The sequence below is a fragment of the Symphodus melops genome (genome assembly GCF_947650265.1).
Source record: "Symphodus melops genome assembly, chromosome: 16".
Lineage (NCBI taxonomy): Eukaryota > Metazoa > Chordata > Actinopteri > Labriformes > Labridae > Symphodus > Symphodus melops.
In genome coordinates this window covers 18,575,295-18,595,752 of record NC_136706.1, presented here as the reverse complement: position 1 = coordinate 18,595,752, position 20,458 = coordinate 18,575,295, and the positions used below count along the sequence as shown (strand labels likewise).

Genomic DNA, 20,458 nt, shown 5'->3' with positions numbered 1-20,458 from the left:
CAGCATGTGGAGTTATAAATACTGGTTTAAACTGATGCCATTCTTCAGTCAGCTGTAGATTAAAAAAAAAAAAAGAAAAGCTAAATCTTCCCAACAAAGAGTTCAGGTGTAGGTTTGGGTAGGTTTAGGTTCCTGATTGCTCCTACTAATATTGTTAGAAGTGAAACAATGTGTTAGGCTACAGTGGAAAAAAATACAGGATATGACACATTTTTAAGTGTTTTTTTTTTTAAACTAATTTTTTTATATACTTTATTAATCCCAGAGCCGGAAATCCTCTATTTTTTTGTAAGAATGAGGTTAAATTTAACAATTTCCCAAAATGTCTAGTTGAGAAGTGGAAAAGTTATGTTATAAATGCTTTTTCCAAAAAACAGATCCAATCCATGTTAAAAATCTGTGATCTAACCGTGGGATTTGAGATCCCCAACGCCATTAATAATCTAGTTTACATATCCTGTGATGAGATCTTTTGATTTACATGAGTAAAGATTCCTCAGTTTATATCTGATTCCATTGAGAACCGTTGCGCATGTCTTTGTGCTTTGACTTGCTTCCATTCCTAAGGTAAGAAAATTGGTGTTTATGAAACAAATGTAAAAACATGACATTACCTAAGGAAATTCACTCATCAATTAGGACAATAAGGAGGATACCTCTTTGACACATAGTGTATTTACGGAAGGATGTCTAAGCCTCGTGCCTCTGAGTGGGTGTTTCCCAAGGTAGTTTTGACTGACATGTGAGGGCAGCTGTTGCTCGGAGACTCACTGTCAGCCACAGAGCTGCAGCCCACAAAATGATTGAAGACATCTGTTCCCTTACAACATTTAACATTTGGGATGACTGATGTTCATATTTCAACAGGAAGCTCCCACTTATCCTTTGGAACAGAGTTAACCAGTCATTTCAACTTTTGCTGAGCCTTCAGACCAAAAAATTACAAATTTAAAGAATGCATATACGATGTTCTTTCATCTCTGTGTTCTTAACATTCTTACACTGTTTGTATTTTTTTTTTACCTTAAGCAGATTTGCACTTTGGTGACATGAGATGACCTTAAAAAGTGTGAATTATAGTGATGTACATTGTAAACCCAGTTCCTTATCATGTTGTCCTTACTGGCAAAGAGGGTACTGATTTCAGCAAAATGTAAAAAAAAAAAAAGTAACGCTTTCTCAGTGTGAGGTTTGTTCTGTTGATCAGTTTTTCACCTTCTCCAAAGCAATATCATGTCTGCATCTGTCCGTAACTTGGCTCAATATTGCAAATATATGTGCATATTCTATTTTTCAGTTTAATAGTTTTATTGAGCGGTTTCGACCATGGGGACTTGAAATTTGCTTCTCACATCAGATCTGCATTTTATTTAGTTGCAAGTCTTCAGATATGATCACCACACAGAGACATCCAAGGAGAACAATCTTCCAAAACAGAAAGTCAAATGCACCTCAGTCACCCTGGATTTAAATGTTTGGTTAAATGTTCAAAGCCTAAGCTGTGTGTATATATATATATATATATATATATATATATATATATATATATATATGTATCAGAATAGCTCCAAATCCAAAAGGACTCAATTGGCAAGCTAAACAAGGACTATTAGCTGAGTCACTGACTGTCCAAAGAGCCAATCGTACAAACTCATATACACATCATGTATTTATTGATTCTTTAACACCGTGCTTATTATTTGTTCATTTTTGACAGGAGGCTTTAAGTTTAAAGCTCCTTTGAACTTTGGCAAAAAAACCAACAAAAAAAAACAGTTGGAGAAGAAATCTTTTTCTCAAACTTCTTTTTTAAAGACTTTAAACACGTTGTCAGGTAATTTAAATAACTTTTGACTTTCTTGACGCAGATTTTTGGTAAGAATCCTCTCTTACTTTAGCTACCATCATTATTATTGATACCTTTAAATAATACATCTAAATATGAAATATGCATCATTATTTTCTGGTGCTTTGAAGTGGATCACTATGTGGAATAAACCTTTGCTATGACTGAACACAAACATAAAGAATCTCAGATCAAAGCGAGCGGAGACAGTTTCACCACAGAATTGGTCTGTGAGAGCGTCAGGTTAGAGATGGGAATTATAATAGATTATGTCTGTGTGCTAAAGGCCTTAGATGTAACTTCACTGACATGCCCTCCAGCTGGAGGCTTTAAATGCTTTTGTTTTCATTCTGACTCAACTTTTGAGATTGTCACTGGCCTTTGCAGGCTTAAAATGTAACAAAGGAACATTCAAAGACCACTGGTGTAAGAAGTGTCCCATACTTTCTGCATGTAACATCTATATTTAGGCAGGAGATATTTATAGAGCATATTTTCAGAGGCTTTGAGCTTGATTTAAGGGATACTTAGAAATCTCACCCCGTGACTCTGATAGGAAGAAAAGCATTCTTAATTCTGTAAAACAAATACCAAAGCTATCAAAACAAAGTGATAATAAAGTTATGAGCCCTCAGAAAATGTGATGAAATGTTGAAGTGTCAGGTGGTCTTGTTTATATTGGGTGTGTGCGCAGGTGATAAAAGAAAAACTGTCGGTAAGTCCTCTGACGAGATCTGAGCCCTAATGTGGCAGGAAAACGTTTCTGTATGAACATCTAAAGAGAAGCAACACCAGCAGTTTCACTTTGGTGCCTGAAATAATAATGTAACTGGATGTCAGTAAACTGCACACAGGCTGCTGCTGTTTAACAAACAAGGCCGAGCTGCTGTCATGCTGTGTATGATAGATAAAAAACGAGATGAGAGAGACAAAAGATTTATTGTCTGCTAGTCCAGCTTTTGTCTTTGTAGTTTTTTTCTGTATTGCCTCTGCTGAGAACACACTGTGATTGATGCTTTGAGTGTGTCTAAGAAACAACCCATCTGTTAAACGTGTATTTCAGTGAAGCTTTGTGTGATCTTAACAATTGCTTGTTTCCTCATATAATGAGTATGTCAATTTAAATGTTCCCCTCATTTTGTACCATAGCTCCACCCACTTTCACTGAAGCCTCGCCTCCTGTGGTGGAGGCTCTGGTTGGAAATATCCTCTCTCTTGCCTGTGCAGCTAAAGGAAATCCCACTCCAAATATCACCTGGCTAAAAGATGGCAGTGTGATTCAAAGAATCAATTATCAGGTATGTGGTTTGTGGGTCTTTATCCGTATCTATCAATATACTGTATCAGAGTCCCATGAAAGGAGCTGGAGAGCAGTATCATCAAACTTCTTATCATTGTGTTGATTTCTACACATTGTTTAGACAACTTCGCCTGTCTTTTAAATATTAGGCCAAAAGAACTAATACAAACAACATTTACCAGAGGTCAACTTAAAGAATCTTAACACCACCACTCAGTCCTATCTCACAAAACCATGATCCAGTTACTTTAAAAGTGAAAGGTAAACTAATACTCAGTAATCAAATGGAGGCTAAGTAAAAATAAATAAAATAAAAATCTTCCCATAACAACAGTTCCAAAGTCAATTTACAGAGTTAGGCTGTGGCTTAGTCCACGGTTGGTTAATTGGGGTTTAAATTCAAATATGTTGAAATGTCCTTGAGGGAGACACTGAACAATAAATTGCTAGTGATGGCATACAGAAGCCATTGTGTGTGTATGACTGGGACAAGTTAGAACTGATAGGTACTTCAAAGCGCATACTCTTGACATGGAGAGTGAAAACGCTTCGAGTGGTCAGGAGCGAGTGAAGGATGACATATACGGAGTCCATTTACCATTTTTACATGCATTCATCCATCTTTCCATCCACCTACAAATTAATAAGATCTACACTGTTGAATGTAGGTATATGTACCTTGCAACCATCAATCTCTATGTATATCTGTCACATCACATTACCAGGAGGGAGCCTTATCTCTGCGTGCACTGAGCGTGCAGTCAGGAGGACAGTACACCTGCCACGCCTCCAACTCGGAGGGAAACGTGACCCGCGTGACGAGAGTGAATATCAAAGGTTAGTTGTTACTTTACAGTCTGTGTGCCTATTTTTTGGTCTCTCTGTCTGTCTGTTTGCCTTTGTGCCTGTCTGTGGGTCTGTCTGTCTGTCTGTCTGTCTGTCTGTCTGTCTGTCTGTCTGTCTGCCTGCCTGTCTGTCAGCCTGCCAGTTTCTTCACTCTCTGTGATGTGTGTTAGCCTGACTGGCTGGGAGCCACCACAGTTAATATATCTGTTTCCCTCTCTTGCATCATATGACAGAGTGGCAACAGAAAACTCAAACTGAATTTAACTCCTATTTTGTCCCTGTGAAGGTAATGTTGATATCATTATATGTGACAGGATTTCATCCATGGTTTGGGGCATTGCTTTATAGCGATAAAACCTTGTGTTTAGCTCAATTTAAAGGCTGCATATCAGAAACATGACAGTTATCTGAAATTTAAAAGCTGCTCTGGTCTCCAAATATACACATATTTCCATATTTTTTATGAAAATGTTCCTTTCTCAGTAAAAAATGTAAATTTGTCGCGACAATTTCTCTGGAGGTATGTGGTCTGATTTAATTTGTTAAATTTTTCAAGATACTACTTCCTCCTAAACAGACTCACATGTTTTCAGGTTACAGTTTCTGGTTTAGAAGTCCTGTAGAATAACCAAAGTATTCTTTATATGTAAATCTCTGCATAATACATTATGGAATTGATTTTAGATTTTTCTTCCCCTGTTCTCCTACTTTATCTCCTACTGCTGAGTTTCTCCAGAGAACTGGGACTCGTCTTGAACGTGGTGCATGGGGAAAAACACAGGGAACATGGTGTAATGTCTCCTTGAGGTTTCACTTAATTTTGAAACCTTGCATTTGCAGTGGTCACATTTTGAATAAACATCCTCATCAGCCAAATACTGTCTTTGTGGAAGTCACATTATCCGAGCTTTGGCTGGGTTTCCCTGAAGCGTTGCCACATGGATGGATTAGGGTAGACTAATGGCTGATCTGGATGGAGTCAGAGGCAAAAGACTTAAATAACCTCTAAACTGTCACCCATGCGTATACCCATAAAGCATTAAAGGTTATAAACTGATCACGAATGACTGCCGTAGAGATCATGTGCTTATTTATACATGAGGCATGTGTCACATGAAGCCTACATTATTAGCTCTTTGTGAAAAGCACACATGTTGGAGGGCGGCACGGTACAGCAAAGAGATAAATGTGACATTGTAGCAGCACGCTGGAGCTGCGTGGGATTGGTTTCCAAGGAAAGTACCCTGCTATGTTCAACATGGTTTGATAGGCTAGCATGATTAAATAAATCAAAGAAGTGCCATTTCTGGATTTGTGATGTTTTACTCAGTAGTGCGTTCAATTCTTCTTGAGTGTTATTACACTCAGGCACTCAAATGCAGCCATAACACGATCTCAAGACACGTTTTGCATGTTCAGGGAGAACTCTACATCCATTCGATCTCACAGGAGATGAAACTTCTTGTTATTGTGCTTTAAACAAAACCATGTTTATTGTCAATCTTTAGGGCATCAGACAACACGCCTTTCAAATGTTTAGAAATACGTTTCACATGGTTTTAGGGAAAGCTGCATCATGTCTGAAACCTAGATGTATTTCACTATTCTGAGTGTTTGTATGACAACAAGGTGTTCAGTAGGATGTACATCGTCATTATAAAGGTTTGTAGTTTACATATTTGACACTTGCTCTGTTTAATGTTTGACTGTTCTTTTTTTTCATTGTACATCAGTTCAAAAGTGTTGAGTGTAAATTCCTCTCATTCTGTATCTTTATAGATTTTCATAGATAGATAGATAGATAGATAGATAGATAGATAGATAGATAGATAGATAGATAGATAGATAGATAGATAGATAGATAGATAGATAGATAGATAGATAGATAGATAGATAGATAGATAGATAGATAGATAGATAGATAGATAGATAGATAGATAGATAGATAGATAGATAGATAGATAGATAGATAGATAGATAGATAGATAGATAGATAGATACTCCCTCACTGTAGACAGTCACGACTCAGAGAGACATTTCAAATCACACAAATGATGAATGTGATTTCTGCTTTATGAAATATTGCATGTTTTTCCTTTACAGATAGATTCATGGTCAGCATGACCATTTAAGAACACTTCCATTAATAATCTGAGCCCTTCTTTCACAGAAACTTCACACTTCCTCCTGCTGTTCGTAAGGCTAACAGCTTGTTAGATTCTCACTGTGATAGAGAAAGGCACCGTGAGCACTGAAACTGTGAAGCCTGTGAGCAGATTGTTTAAAGTGGTGTTTGTATAACTTATGTTTATTCCATTTGGATACATAACTTGTTCAGGGTTGCAGTGTCCTATTGAGAATGAAATAATTGTAGTGTCTGTTTGCTTTACGGAAATATATTACACACATATTTTGCTGTATTCACTTAATTACAGGGACTTGTTTTCCAGGGTCACTCAAATTTGTTCAAGGGCTAGTAGTCTAAATGACTATTTGACATTTTTCAACATCAATTTAACTTTACATGTATACATACACGTATGACTAATTTATTATTTTAATAACTGTTTGACAAGCACGTGCAGTTGCTGCTCTTTAGCACCATCGGCACATCTTGACCAACTTGGTGTCCTGGAAGAACTATAAGCTGTTTTCTCTGCCTTCATTGCTACACAGTCTAATGATAAAACAGCACAAGTAACACCCCAAATTAGTGTGGTGATGTTTTGCCTAAGGATGCCTATAAGAGTGTTTCATCTGACTTCAATATTCTGTCATTTTGATTTGAGTGTACAGACAAAAGATTGCAGAGCACAGACTCAGATACTAACTCAGCTTTATCGTTCAATTCTGAACACACTGAGGGGTTAACAGATTTTCATATCAACTCATTTAGCTCTACAAGAACCGGAGATGAATGTTTGTAATGTTGAAAAGAAAAAGGTATGTGGGATATAATCTTTTGAAAGCAGTGACGCACTCTGTGATCATTTTGTACTTTTGACTAACAGCCTTCTGAGTGTATGACAGCCATTTGCAGCTAAAATGATGTGCAGTATTCTTCAGTATTTTCTGTTTTGAGAACTACATCTGTTCTTGAGAACCTTTATACTCTGACCTCAGACATGATGGAGTTCTGATGGATATTTTCAACTTTTTTCTGTAATCACGCAAATATACTGTCTGTAATTACAGCCCTGTTGCGAAAGTAAGTGATGTCTTTTGTAACCTTCCTTCCAACAGGTCCACCTGTCATCCTTGTCCCTCCCAAAAGCACTGCTGTCAATATGTCCCAGAATGCACTCCTCCATTGCCAGGCGATGGCTGATCCCCCCAATATGACTTACGTATGGCAGAAAGACGGGGAAAATGTCCACCACATAGAGTAAGTGCAAATATTACCTTTGTCACCAAGCAGTCATTTTGAAATCTCGGATGCTGAATGCAGTGGGTTTGAGCAGCATTCATGTGTTGGAATTAAAGTAATATTGATCATTCAAAGAGTGACACAGAGAAAAATACAACACAACATTCAGAGAAAAAGTAAAAAATAAATCTTTCTTTGACATAGAAAATCACTTCCTCTTAAAACTTGACATAAGTGATGACATAAATCATAAATTAAAAATAAACTGGGAACACAGTTGCAGACTTCTGCTTCTTTATCCACAGAAACAAAAAGCCTGATTCCCACAGGGTCTTAGTTCTGGCCCAAAGAGCTGTTGTACATGGTCAGGTCCCAGGGCACAAGACAAATCCAGCCACAAGATCTCTTAAAAGCCTGTCTGACTTACAGTACACTCGTGTCTGTTCGTTGTTTATTTCATGCAGGTGAATGGAGATGCAAGAGATGTAATGCACAATCTTGTTCAGGGTTTTAGACTTTTCTTTTCCCTGTGTTGATATCAACACTGTGCCCAGAAAGGTAAAGCAACAACCTTTGAGACAGGATTTCCAGCATGGCGGCTGCAGCCAATGAGCATCCAGAGACCCCCGCCTGTAACGGATGAGGGATGTCTCTTTTACATTCTATATTTTATAAACATAGGCCTCAGTGCAGTAGCGATACCTCAACAGCCATCATTGGGTCAAGAACATAAGATTTATGAACAACTTTTCCAGCATACATGTGGCTTTAAAATCCACTCTGACAAGCCTATAAACATTTGTTTATATTCTGCATTAAAATCCGTGCTTAAATTCTGGCCAAAGCAGCAAATTATTACGTGTTAAGAAATTAAAATGGCATCACTATTGTTATCATGCAGTATTATCTTTGTAATCAGGAACTAAGTCATGTATAAAGGGAGCCTGGGTCTGTGTCTGAACTGTTAATATTATACTGACAATAATGAGCCTACTGTTGAATTTATCTTCACACATATTTTTAGTCATCCTGTTTTAGGCAGATCTTCTTGAGTGTACAGACACTTCACACTTTGTTTAACATTTCTCTTATATGTGATGCTCTCACTATTTGTATTGTGATGAACACAACTCGACAACTCAATTTATTTGACCTGCAATAGATTGTCCTGCAACTAAACAGCCCTCCTATAAATGATTCAAAAAAGCTGGCCACAGCCTCTTATCAACAGAAACTTTCTGGCCAAAGCAGCTGCAGGACATGAAAGTCAGTCCTGGGGTAACAAGACAAATTCAACAGTGACATTTCTTAAAAGCCTGTCTGACATGTACTCTTGTCCCTGTGTGTTGAGATTTAATCTGAGGCTGACAGAGAATAAGAGGATATTTTAGAGAAAGTTTCTTTCACAGCTTGGACATTGACTTGTACATTTTACAGTGAAAAAGTAAGAAATGTACTTTACATGTCTGTGTTTCTCTGTAATGTACAGCACACTCATATCTCCACCCCTTTGGTTTGGAAAAGCCACTGGAGCAGAAAGTCTTCACATGAATGCTGCATGCTGTATGGATGCCTGACTTCTTTTCAGCTGTGTGCTTGCCTACTTACTTTAACTTGCACAATAATAGTAGCTGGTAGATATCCTCATGAAATGAAAGATACGTTTTCCAGGTTTGAATCCCGTGTTCCTCTGTTAAACTTCTAAGTAACTGGATTTCTCTTCCTGTAAAATGTTTCAATCATCTGATGAGTCAACCTGCACTCAAAGGTGTTAACTAATGTTTTCACTAATTTCTCGGCTTTGTCGAAGCTAACGATTCAATTAAATTAATTCTCATGTTATGTCCCGCCTTTTATCTTGTTATTCTAAAGTGGCAACCTCTTGAAAAAATGAAGCCAATGGAGAAGTGCAAAATCCTGCAGCTTGCAGGGTGTCTGCTTGAGGCTGGCCCTCGAAACACCAGACGTCACATACACACCTCAGCCAAAATAAACTGTTTTTATAGCATATATAAACATGTTTACAGCCAGGTACAAAAAAACTATATTGGTCTGATTGCTTATTGTTGTCAATGGGCACACACCGTACGTGGGTTGAATGATATGTGTTTTCCATAGTTACAGTAGGGGGGTGTTACGGGCGTAACGGACATGATCGACATGTAGGCATTATAATGGATGTCAAGAGGCTCCAGCTCCAGCTCCAGCACAGTGTTAGGTTAAATGAGAGTTAGGCTGAAACAGGATTTCAAGCATGACAGCGGCTGCTGATGAGCCTCCGGATCCCCCGGCTGTAAGAGATGGCTGACGTCACTCAGGCTTTATCTTTATTATACATCTGCTTCCTGCATTGGATGCCACAGTATTCATTAAACAAATTAAAGGAACAGGGATGAAGAGGCTTATAATCAAAATATTTACAGTGTGTTTTCATGTTGACATGGCGATAATGTGGCATGTGTGGACAGTTTAAATAATCTTCTTCAAACACATGCAGTAAGAGGACAGGCACATTTCAACATTTAGAAAACAGGCTGAGAGCTGTATGTTAAAAATCATATAAAAACAAGACTAGAAGGTAGACAGAAGAATAAAAATGGATCTGGCAATGGGGAAACAAAACAGTTCATGAAGTGGTTTGACTAACGACATAATCAGGGGCAGATGTGTATTGAGCACAGGTGCTGATAGTCAAGAGACCAGCAGACAGGCTGAACTGACTGAGATTTTAGACTTTTAAATAAAACAGAAAAAGTCATGTGAAACAGGTATTCAAAGGCCACATGTATCCAAGATCCATGTAATAAAAAAACAACAACAAGATCTTTAGTAAGAAAGCTTTTCAGTGTCATAATTGGGGCTTTATTCTTCTACATCTTCTTGGTCATAGAAGGGGCAAACGTAGTTTGCTTTGGATTAACCTGGTGTTTCCTTGCTTTCTGATTGGCTGCGCGTTACAGTTTACAGGCTTGTGCTCGTTTTTCCCACGGGGGACACCACACACATGTTGAATATCCCTGATATGAGATCAGAGTGGTCCCGACATCCTTCTGAGCAGACGAGAGCAGTCTTAACACACCACACACAGCAGGATTATCTTATCAGATTATTCTATGATGATTGGGGTGTCTTTAAGATTATCGGAAGGGGAGAATCGGGGCCAAAATCGGCCTAATTATCCTGCCGTGTGAACCGGGCATAAGGGATGGTAACTTCAAATGGCATCCTCATAGATGTGACAGAAGCAAATCCACAGCCACCATGTTTCCACTACACATGAACCACGTAAAGGGGCACAGCTTCACTTGTAAAAATCTGAATTGGGAAGGTTAATAGGTGGCAGCAACGGTGTAACAATTTAAACAAAAACACTGACCTTGTCCTCTAGCATACATAGTTAATTAGAAGATTCAGGGCCTTTCAAAATGTGATAGCCTTGAACACACCGCTGTGAAACAATTGGTCATCAGATGTGCATTCCAAAGGATGCAGCCTCTGAATCTAGACATAGCTGTATCTCAGGGACATCAACAATCCTGTAGGTGTGTGAATAGGCACTGAAGAATACTGCACAATTCTATTTCCAAGTAGCTTTCAATCAACCAAGGAACAGGCAAAGAGATTAATCTGATGTGGGCCTTAAGTCTCCAGGCAAACAGCATCATGGCACAACAGTCAACTCAACCATTCCCTGAATTATGCTAAGTTATGCAAAACTCTTCTCTCATATATAAAACCTGCTATTGGTGGTTTTCGTACCAGACAGCCTCAAGTGGATGCCCGAGGAACTGCAGTTTTCTTACAGGCTGCTTCTTTAAAATGTATAATAGTTGGCCAGCAGTCCTTTGCAGTGTATATGTTGGAGTGTCTCTACATTTCTTTGGAGGATATAGTAAAGAATATATATGAAGTGGGGTAGCATGAAACCAGTTACACCATGTATTAATGTATTATTGTCATACATGGTGTCATGGACACTAGGTCCCAGATTTCCTTGCTCATCGAACATCTCATCAACTGTGTCAAACCTTCAGTCATGTGGTGCTGTAGTGATATTTTGGGTGTGCTTAGTAGGAACTACTCCTTTAATTTACATCCCTTCCTCCCTTCCTAGTGTTTAAAAACCCCACATGGTGCCTTTTTAAATCCTATGCTACTGCTTTAAATAATTCAATCAAAAGTGTTAGCTAAGCCCGTAGATGATAATCATATACCTATGATCCTCTGTACAGCTTTGTAGCCACTTTTAGTACATTGCTTCAGTTTTAAGGCACATTAACTTTGTGTCAGTTCTCTCATGCAGCTATTTCCTGTTCTGCTCTATCAGCTCTACACAAAACAACAAAACAGCATTAAAGACAACTGGCTGGTGAAGACATTTTTGACAGGGAAGGCCAGATATGTTACTCAGGATAAAGTGGAGACAAAATTAGAGACCTGGTAAAAGAAGAAGGCATATTGCAGTCACATTCATCAGGTAGACAGACACTTCTCTGACTGAATATTAATGTTTTCTGTGTCTACTCAATTGTGTGAGGAAAAGGATTAAGGAGAATCCTTTTACAATAACAACAGCGCAAAAAGGACACACAAAAATCCATCCATGAATTAGGGAGAGAAAGAAAGAACCTGGGTTTCTTTATAAGAACAAAATGAAATAGGTCTGCAACTGTGAAGCACAGAGGGCTTTTCTTTCAGAGAGATTTCACAAGAGCAGTGTCCTGTGGCAGGGAGGAGATCAGAGCGAGCAGGGAATGGTTCATGATTTCTAGCATTTCATCCACCCGACTATTGAACACTCCTCAAAAACTGTGGCTGGGGTAGGGTTAGGTGAGCAGGTGGAGGGCTTCATTAGCATTACTTCTCCTGAACATCACTCTCCCACACATTAGTCAATAGAGTTACACTCCTGTTAATACTCAACCTGATTTTGATGAGGGAAAACAGTTTCAGAGAGGCTTTTTGGAGGTGATGTGTAATGCTGTTAAGAGCTGAGTAGACCACATAAGGATTATTCTGATCATTGGCTCCTCATTTCAGTGGAATAAGCTCTTTTGTAATTGCATTGCTAAAAATAGTGAGGTACTCTTTGAAATGTAAAAATGAGGTAAGGTTTTTCTCATTTGTTTAAGATATATTTGTAATTACATGATGGTATTTGGTTTAAGTTTGAGGAGATGTACCTGGAACACAGAGCATTTAAAGGCAGGGTTGCTCATTTTCTCCAGATACACTCTTTAAGATTTTGGTTAAAATTGTCTTTAGGTCCTTACAGAAATTAATAACTGACGTTCTCTAAAACAGGAATGAAGTAAATCCATTATCTGTAGCAGTATTAAGCCTGTAAAAAACGTTGAGCCATGTCTGCCACAAGGTACCAATTTGATGAACCAATCATGCTCCCTGTCTCTCTGCTCCTTCTCTAACCCATGCTCTAGCCCTCACAAAGCGCGTCCCTGATGACGGCGTTTATGCTGTCAGTTTGACGTTGGCTGTTCTGAGTATTAAAATAGTCACTTTTTTGTTTTACACAAGTGTTTTTCTTCTCACTGAATAAGACGTGAGACAACGTAGTTTCTATTCACTGCAGGCTGAGGTCTGCTTTGGAGAAACGGCGCTCGTGCGTGTAAGTGAGGGGCGTGGCTTTTAAGGGAGCACAGAGGGGAGGGTTTGGGTGTAGAAAAAAACTCTGAGGGAATGCTTCCTTCATAATCATGCTAGTTTTTCGAAAAATACCAACCCTGCCTTTAATAATAAAGCAAATGATCATAGGACGAGAGAGAAATTAGAGAGCATAGATTATTATAAAGCTTAAAGATGAAGGATGTTTGCCCTTTGGGGAAAGAACATTTCCTGCCAATGAACACTGCCAGTTATAGAGGTATATATTGCTTGTGTATTTGCAGCCTGCATAGTTAGTCAAAGTTTGCCATACAGAACAGAAGATTAAAAACAATTTTGAGAGTTAACTAGTTGTTTAATTCATTTTAGAAGCACCCAGACTACAAGCCTAGACCTATGCTAGCCGGATGAGTGTTAATAATTCAAGGTCTCTTAACTTTTGGGGAACCACATTGAGATCTTATTAGGGGGGAAAGCCCTGAATGGTTGTCAATGGAGAGACAGTTAAGTTGTTGTCAACACTTGCAGAAACAATGCTAATGTTTAAGAAAGTGAATACTGTGATACTTCCAGTTTAAATGTTCCGCGGTGTCAGCCATGAGAACAAAGTTTATATCTAGTGAACAACAAAAGATGCATATATGGTGTTTTCACAAATACGCAAAACGCATGTGGACTGCCAGGCTCTCGTAAAGTCTCATTATGAAAAGTGAAAAACTCACCATGAGAGAGCAGGCGGGGTGATAATGTTTAAACCCCATGACCAGAAATGCAACCAATGGTTGTGCATGTTGTGAAGTTTTGTTGTTTACCACACCATATATGTCAAATATCAGAGGCATAAAGGCAAACACTGTCGTACAACTACCTGAAGATTATACTTAATTTCTCGCTTTGGGGAGCCTGAATAGCTCTACAGAGTACTGAACTTTTGACACGGCACCCAAGGGGCCTGATTCACAAAAGGACTGAGCTGCTGTGACCTCTAAACCTGAGCAACTGAGAGAAAAGAGCATTTCATCCACTAAGGAGGCACAAAGGTGAAATGCACGCAATCTGCACAGACAAGCAGACAGCGTCCTGGGTGCATATGTACCATTTGCTTGTATGTAAATAACTGAATATTCAAAAATGAGGCGAACATGAACATGATGAATGAAATCTAATTCCCAAAGACCAGTGCTCATTGCCACAGGCTTGGTGCTTTTTAACATCATTGAGAGAGTGTGTTAAATAGGTGCAATCTAACTCTTTCTATCTCTCTCCACTTACTCATTTAACAGCAAAAGGAGGGCAACATGCAGAAGAGATGAAGAGATGACACATGCAAACTGTTCAGTGATCAAGAAAACAATTACACTCAGTATGACCGAAATGATGTTTAAATCTCTAAATAGAACTTCAACACGACTATTATCAATATTCCCAGGGGTTCAATCAGTCCTTGCCCTTGCTTGCTATATTCAAAGAAGAGGCTTTGTTCTAAACAATGAAAATCATGTTAAATTTTTTAAGTCTGGCATCAAAATAAACCCGTAAAAAGTTTCCCCTCCCCTCACAGCTCATCTCCTTTATGTGGACGAAACGACTCTGACAGCTTGAGATCCCTGTCAGCCTGAGAGCTCATTTCTGCAGCAGAGTGGAGGTGCAGATGGCTTTTCCTCACATTCAGACTCAAAATAAGAGCAAACTGCACAGAGCAGGACACTGTTTTGGACGTGTGAATGTCATAAGTGGCATATGCTTAGTGAATTAAACCTAGAGGTGGAGCAGATAGCAGGAAATGATGAATCATAAGCTAAACACCGAGTCAGATTCCGTGCTTGTGTACGTTTACATAGCAATAGCATTTCTGATTCTTTGAGTGTTTGTTTCTAATAATGACCTCTCTTAAATCACTTTAGTGTTAATTAAATCAAAATAAGCCGGATAAGCTTAAAAAACAAAGCATTCATTCACACTGTGTTTCAATGCAAAGAGAATTAAAGAGAAGTTCTAAAACAATATCCAGGCCTGTGACAGTAGATGAGACATCACCTCACCTTGATTAAATATATGAGTGTGTCTGACTGCAGTACATGGAACAGCTTGAATATGTAACCTGTTTGTAAGAAGCTCCAGCTTTGCTCAGCCTTCAGCTTTTCTGTTAATGTAAGTGTGTATAAATGAGTGGGCACCTCTCTTCCTACTCTTAACTGAAATGAAATAATATTTCCTTAACCTCCGTGTGCACACAGTGGTGGATAACTAAGAAAAAAAAACCCTCCTACACTGTTGAAACTCTGAGAGGCAGTTTGACTCGACTTAAATCCAAGAGCTTAGTTGCCTCTCGTTGTTATTCTCAAGAATTGTCTTGTGTTTATTTCTCAAGGTCTCTGAAGTCACGAGTTAAGATCATGATCGATGGAACTTTACTCATCTCCGGTCTCATCCCGAAGGATTCCGGAAACTACACCTGCATGCCCACCAATGGCCTGCTGACCCCGCCCACCGCCTCTGCCATCCTCACAGTGATGCGTAGGTTTCAGTATATAGTCTGTATAGTCTCTGTGTGTTTGCTCTGGACATCTACATACAGATTTCAAAATTCATGGAGATGATTTGCATGCATAAACGTGTTTGTTGTTGTTGGTGATTTACAAATTCAACTTGTTCTTTCCAAACTAAGGATATGTTGAGCAACATTAGGCCTCTTTAAGGTGTTACACACTAAATAATACATGAGAAGGAACCTAAACCAGGCAACAGCAAGAGGTAAGTGTCCCTCTTCTGACCTCTGTGATGGTCAGAAGAGGGACAAGAGTCAGCGAGTTGCTCTGTCGCACCTGAAACCACACCCATCAGTGATGTCACTGAGTGCTGACTCACTTTGAGGTACATCACTGCTGCCACTAGAGGTCAGTAATGACCAGATTCATAGGGAAGAAGTGGAGACGCTCTTTAACCTGACATGACTTGAGGGTCATTTCAGGAAATTACAGTTAAAAATAAATAGAGAAAAACAAAGACTGATATCGCTTTACAAAAATGAGTCAAGACTTCCTTTAAAGAAGATCAGTGAAAATATTTAGAGCTTTTCTTTTAGACCTTAACATTAGAATATAGAAGTAGAGATGATAAAGAGTGGACAGATATTTTAAATGCAGTCTGTAGCCTAACTGCAATAGTGACACTTTAAGGTCAAAACAAAACAGGGCTTGTCTTAAGTATACTTAAGTTTTCCTCTTTTTCTGTTGAATAAGCCCACTAAAGTAGATTACATTGTGTTGCCATAGTCATAAAAGTCTGAAAGGAAATATCAGCAGTCAAAGTTCAAGCTTTCTGATTTGTGCTGCCTAATAGTTTTCCTGACCACAGATGTGGGCAGCTGTGGCTCAGCTGAGTCCAACATCTCTCATCCAGAAAGATTAGCAACTTCTGATGGTCACTTTATATAGCAGCCAGTGTTTGAATGTGACATGTGGTGTTAAACCTAAAGATGTAACGGTTCACTGACGAACCAGCCAAGGTGGCAGGTAGATGAAAAATACAGGCCAAACATGTGTTTTCATGGCTGAAATAACAAATAGTGTTTTTGTGTTGCATCCACATCTGTTACAGTACAGTTTATGGCATTACAACATTACAAAGTAAAAACTAAAATCCATCTGAGAATAATGAATCATTATTCAAATAAACAAGTTCTCTTGATTTATCTTTGACAACATTAGACTCGGTCGTACGGATCAAGGTAGAACAGGCGGGCTGCACGCATGTGCGCGTTTGTGCTGAAGTGTCTGTTGGTGTGTCTCACTGCGTGTTCCACGGTGCTCACAGTCATGACATGCAGAGAGATGAGCAGGAAGCTGCAGCGACAGTACAAAAAAACGCTCTTAATACTCACAGCAGAGTTTTTTTTAATTTATGGTAAAACATTTACCCGCTCCTTAGCAGATACAGATCAACTCACGAAACGGAAAATCTACTCGCATTTGGCGCTTGGTTTGCGTTAATTTCGTAACCTGTTACTGCGATCAATTTTTTCATGTATCGATGTGAACCGTGACGACTTTGAATTGATTTATAACTGCCTCACAATCTTTACGTCCCTAATTAAACCACTTTAAGTCGTAAGAAGATAAGAAAAGCACAAGCTCAAGTCCACTTACCGTACATTTATTTTCAGATTTGAATTGAAATCATTTATTTTGTGTTTGTCAACCTATAATGTAGCTGGAAATGTAAGCCTGCTTCTCTGTTGCTTTCCCTAATTTAGTATTTGTTAACTTTCAATCACTGAATTAATGTGATTTTTTTTTTGCCATCAACATTGTCAGGTTAAAAGAATGTCTTATTTGGAGGTGGTATTAGCATTGGGTCTTGATCTTTAAGTTATATTCTATAATGTTGTGCTTTTAGTGTTCCAGGATTGGATCATTCTTGGGTCAGGACGTTTTCTCTGAACTATGTAGAGAATTATGGGCACAGGAAAAGAAAAATGCATGCATATCAATCATTAACCATGGAAAGGTTTCTATGCACTAGTGTATGTTGCATTCTCTGGTAATGAAACAATAAATGTAATCCTAATGAATGTTTTGAAACAAAACACACAACTTAAATTGCCTCCCTTTGCATAGACCCCGCCCAGGCCCTTAACATGCCCCAGAAAACATACCTTCCCACTGGTATGGATGGTGTGGTCACCTGTGCAGCAGCAGCTCAGCCTCCTCTGCTCCGTGTTGATTGGACCAAAGATGGAGAACCACTTGACCTGTCATTGGTAAGAACCATAATATCATTAAGATAAGTTGACATCAAATCCTGCTCCAGCTTGTACCAGATGACATGTTTCTGTCTTTGTGAATACTTCATTAATTGATTTCTGATACTGCACACATCACAGGGGAGCAGCGACAAAATCCATTCAGTGTCTCTCAGAAGAGAAGTGTCACACGCTGCTCAATACAAGTATCTATGAAGCCCCAGTCTCTTGGCAGTCATCATGCAAAACACTCAGTCAGCCCACTTCACTTGCCTCCTAAACAGCAGAGCAACCGTTTCCATGCTATTACAGTGTGAAAGCTCAACAAGACATTGATTAATTTTTCAGACTTTCAAAAAAAGGACACCTGCTTTGTCTACTGATGGACACCTCCTTCCAGGTTTTCAACTGCAAAGTCATTCACCATAATGGACAGGGATAATGTGTTCCATCTTAAGAGCTTTGGAGCAATCCCCAAGGAACTCCTGACTGCCCCTCACTCACATTTTTCCCCCCTTTTATTCCTTTTAAGCTAAGAGTTCACAAAAGATCCAGCCCTTCCTCCTCCTGACCCTGTCAAAAGCTGAGTCCACCCTCCACACTTGGACGTGTCGCCTGATGAGATTCACTGGAGGAAATGTGATACATTCATAGAGTCAGACAATGTTGTCGGAGTCAGGCTGTTATTCTGCCAATTAATGTTTCTCTGGATGTGACGAGGTTTTATACCCACTGTGATACTGTCTCTCAGCCTCATTCGGGGGAGGATAATAGCAATTTTGACTTCATTAAAACTGAGAGGAAACCTTTTGATGACTCATAGTGCAACACCAGACTTCCACTTTGCCTTAATGAATAGGAAAAAGAATTATAAGAGCACCTGCTTTTTGGATTTTGAAAACATTATTTTTTTTTAATTAATATATGTGTGGCTCTAACCCCCGCATAACAAAATGATAAAGGGAATTTCCCAAAGAGTTGTTTTGTTTTTTTAAATTAGAGGAAAGAAAGATAAATCCTCTCATGGTTAGATATCATCTTGCAAAAGCTGCGGCAACATTAATAAATAATACACAATTCTCAAGAAGTCTGGAAATAATCTGCCCGGTGGGGATTGAAGTATTTAACCACTGCAGGATTTTTGCAGGCAGATACCAAAAAATATTTCTGAAATCCCTCAAACATCCAAGGAGCTCAGATATGTTTGCCTTTTAGCTCTCTAAGCTCACTGCACACTTCTTACCTTTATATTTAAGCAAATAATGACATGCATCATTCACGACTGCATTTTCTACTCCTTTTCATTTATATCCATCAGAGTTGTGTGACTGTTGTGTGTTTTGTTTTCTTAAGTATCCAGGATGGACCTTAACACCAGATGGCTCTTTGTTCATGGCGACAGTCAATGATGATTCAGCAGGCGTGTACACATGTACTCCATACAACAGCTACGGCAGCATGGGATCCTCTGGGCCTACAAGTGTCATTTTACAGGTCAGTGTGGGGTCATTTAGTGTGGAAAGATCAGTTTCTTCAGTAATTCTGAAATGTAATGAGTACATTATTTGCATCATAAAGTGCAAATTGTCGGTCCTTCAGGCCTTGGGAGCCAAGAAACTGACACATTATCTGCCCTAGTTCTGTTTAACTATCTTTCGTCCCACTGTGGATGTGTTTTAATTACCCAAAACGGCATCTGTCACAGCAAATTAAAACTTAACAAAAAATGCCATTTTAATGACCTTTTCACAGCGACGTGTGGCCTTCTGGCATTAATGGAAGTCAACTCAGATGCACTACATTGGCTCCACTGTTATAGGGAGTTAATTGTGTGGCTAATCCTTTTGTTATTAAGATTATCTTGTCCAAAGCGGCAGTAATCCAGTCTTAAAATCCATTGTTGGCAATGCTGCAATCTCCTTGATTCAGTTATATTGCTTTGGCAATTTGCAGGACCCCCCATCTTTCAGCATCACTCCAGAGAAGCAGTACCAGCAGGAAGCTGGTAGGACTCTGCTCATCCCTTGTCAAGGAAACAAAGACCCAACGATAAGAGTGACCTGGAGCAAGGTAAATAATCCTGCAAAGCTCATCATAGAAGTGAGTTTATGATACATTTATGATGAGCTTTCATCTTGTTTTTCTGGAGATCTCAGCTTGTGCTATGCAAAACTTTCTCTTTTAGGTGCAGCATGTACAGGCTAAAAGTCAAGCAGCAATGTGCTCATTACATGGTGCAGTTCTGTGCCCATCTCACACATGAACACTTGACATTTTCTAAACAATATCATGACATTTTCCAGAACTGCCTTTCACACATGTCCCACACAGATAGACACAGACCGTCTATGTCGTCCATTCATTTGGCTGAGGGTTTTGCCTTCGTAGAGTTTGCAGGAGGAGCACTCTTTCATAATGGCGAACATAACTAAAGCATGAATACAAACATACAAGGAATACAAAGATATTTGTAAAAAAAACAACAATACACTGACAACTGAGGAGGACAGAAAAAAAGATTAGAGCAGAGAAACTCTGCATAACATGAACTTTATCATCCTGCCTGCCTCCTTGAGGTGAATGTTCCAGGTTATTACCACCTGCTAAATCCAAAATCACTCACCCTGACTGCGATCAGGCTTTTCTTGTGATTTCTCCAGACACAAAAAGTCTGCATAAAGTCAAGTTGAACAGATTCCTATATGGAATCCTCAAGGACACTGCAGGAAAATA

At 39.0% G+C, this 20,458-nt stretch overlaps 2 protein-coding genes across 5 annotated transcripts in view; one reads left to right on the top strand and one right to left on the bottom strand.

The window, feature by feature from the left end:
- The window catches only part of adra1ab (adrenoceptor alpha 1Ab), a 276,886-nt gene that overhangs the window by 66,542 nt on the left and 189,886 nt on the right, over positions 1-20,458 (bottom strand). The window contains exon 4 of the mRNA XM_079363710.1: positions 17,639-17,734. The gene's annotated coding sequence lies outside the window, so the exon portion shown is untranslated. The remainder of the gene's footprint in view (positions 1-17,638; positions 17,735-20,458) is intronic.
- igsf9a (immunoglobulin superfamily, member 9a) overlaps positions 1-20,458 on the top strand; it is a 58,088-nt gene that overhangs the window by 22,078 nt on the left and 15,552 nt on the right. For all 4 annotated transcript variants that reach the window (XM_079363708.1, XM_079363707.1, XM_079363706.1 and 1 more), the window contains exons 5-11: positions 2,996-3,144; positions 3,872-3,983; positions 7,236-7,377; positions 15,353-15,498; positions 17,601-17,743; positions 19,079-19,219; positions 19,679-19,795. In XM_079363708.1, coding sequence (XP_079219834.1) covers positions 2,996-3,144; positions 3,872-3,983; positions 7,236-7,377; positions 15,353-15,498; positions 17,601-17,743; positions 19,079-19,219; positions 19,679-19,795 — 950 coding nt within the window. The remainder of the gene's footprint in view (positions 1-2,995; positions 3,145-3,871; positions 3,984-7,235; positions 7,378-15,352; positions 15,499-17,600; positions 17,744-19,078; positions 19,220-19,678; positions 19,796-20,458) is intronic.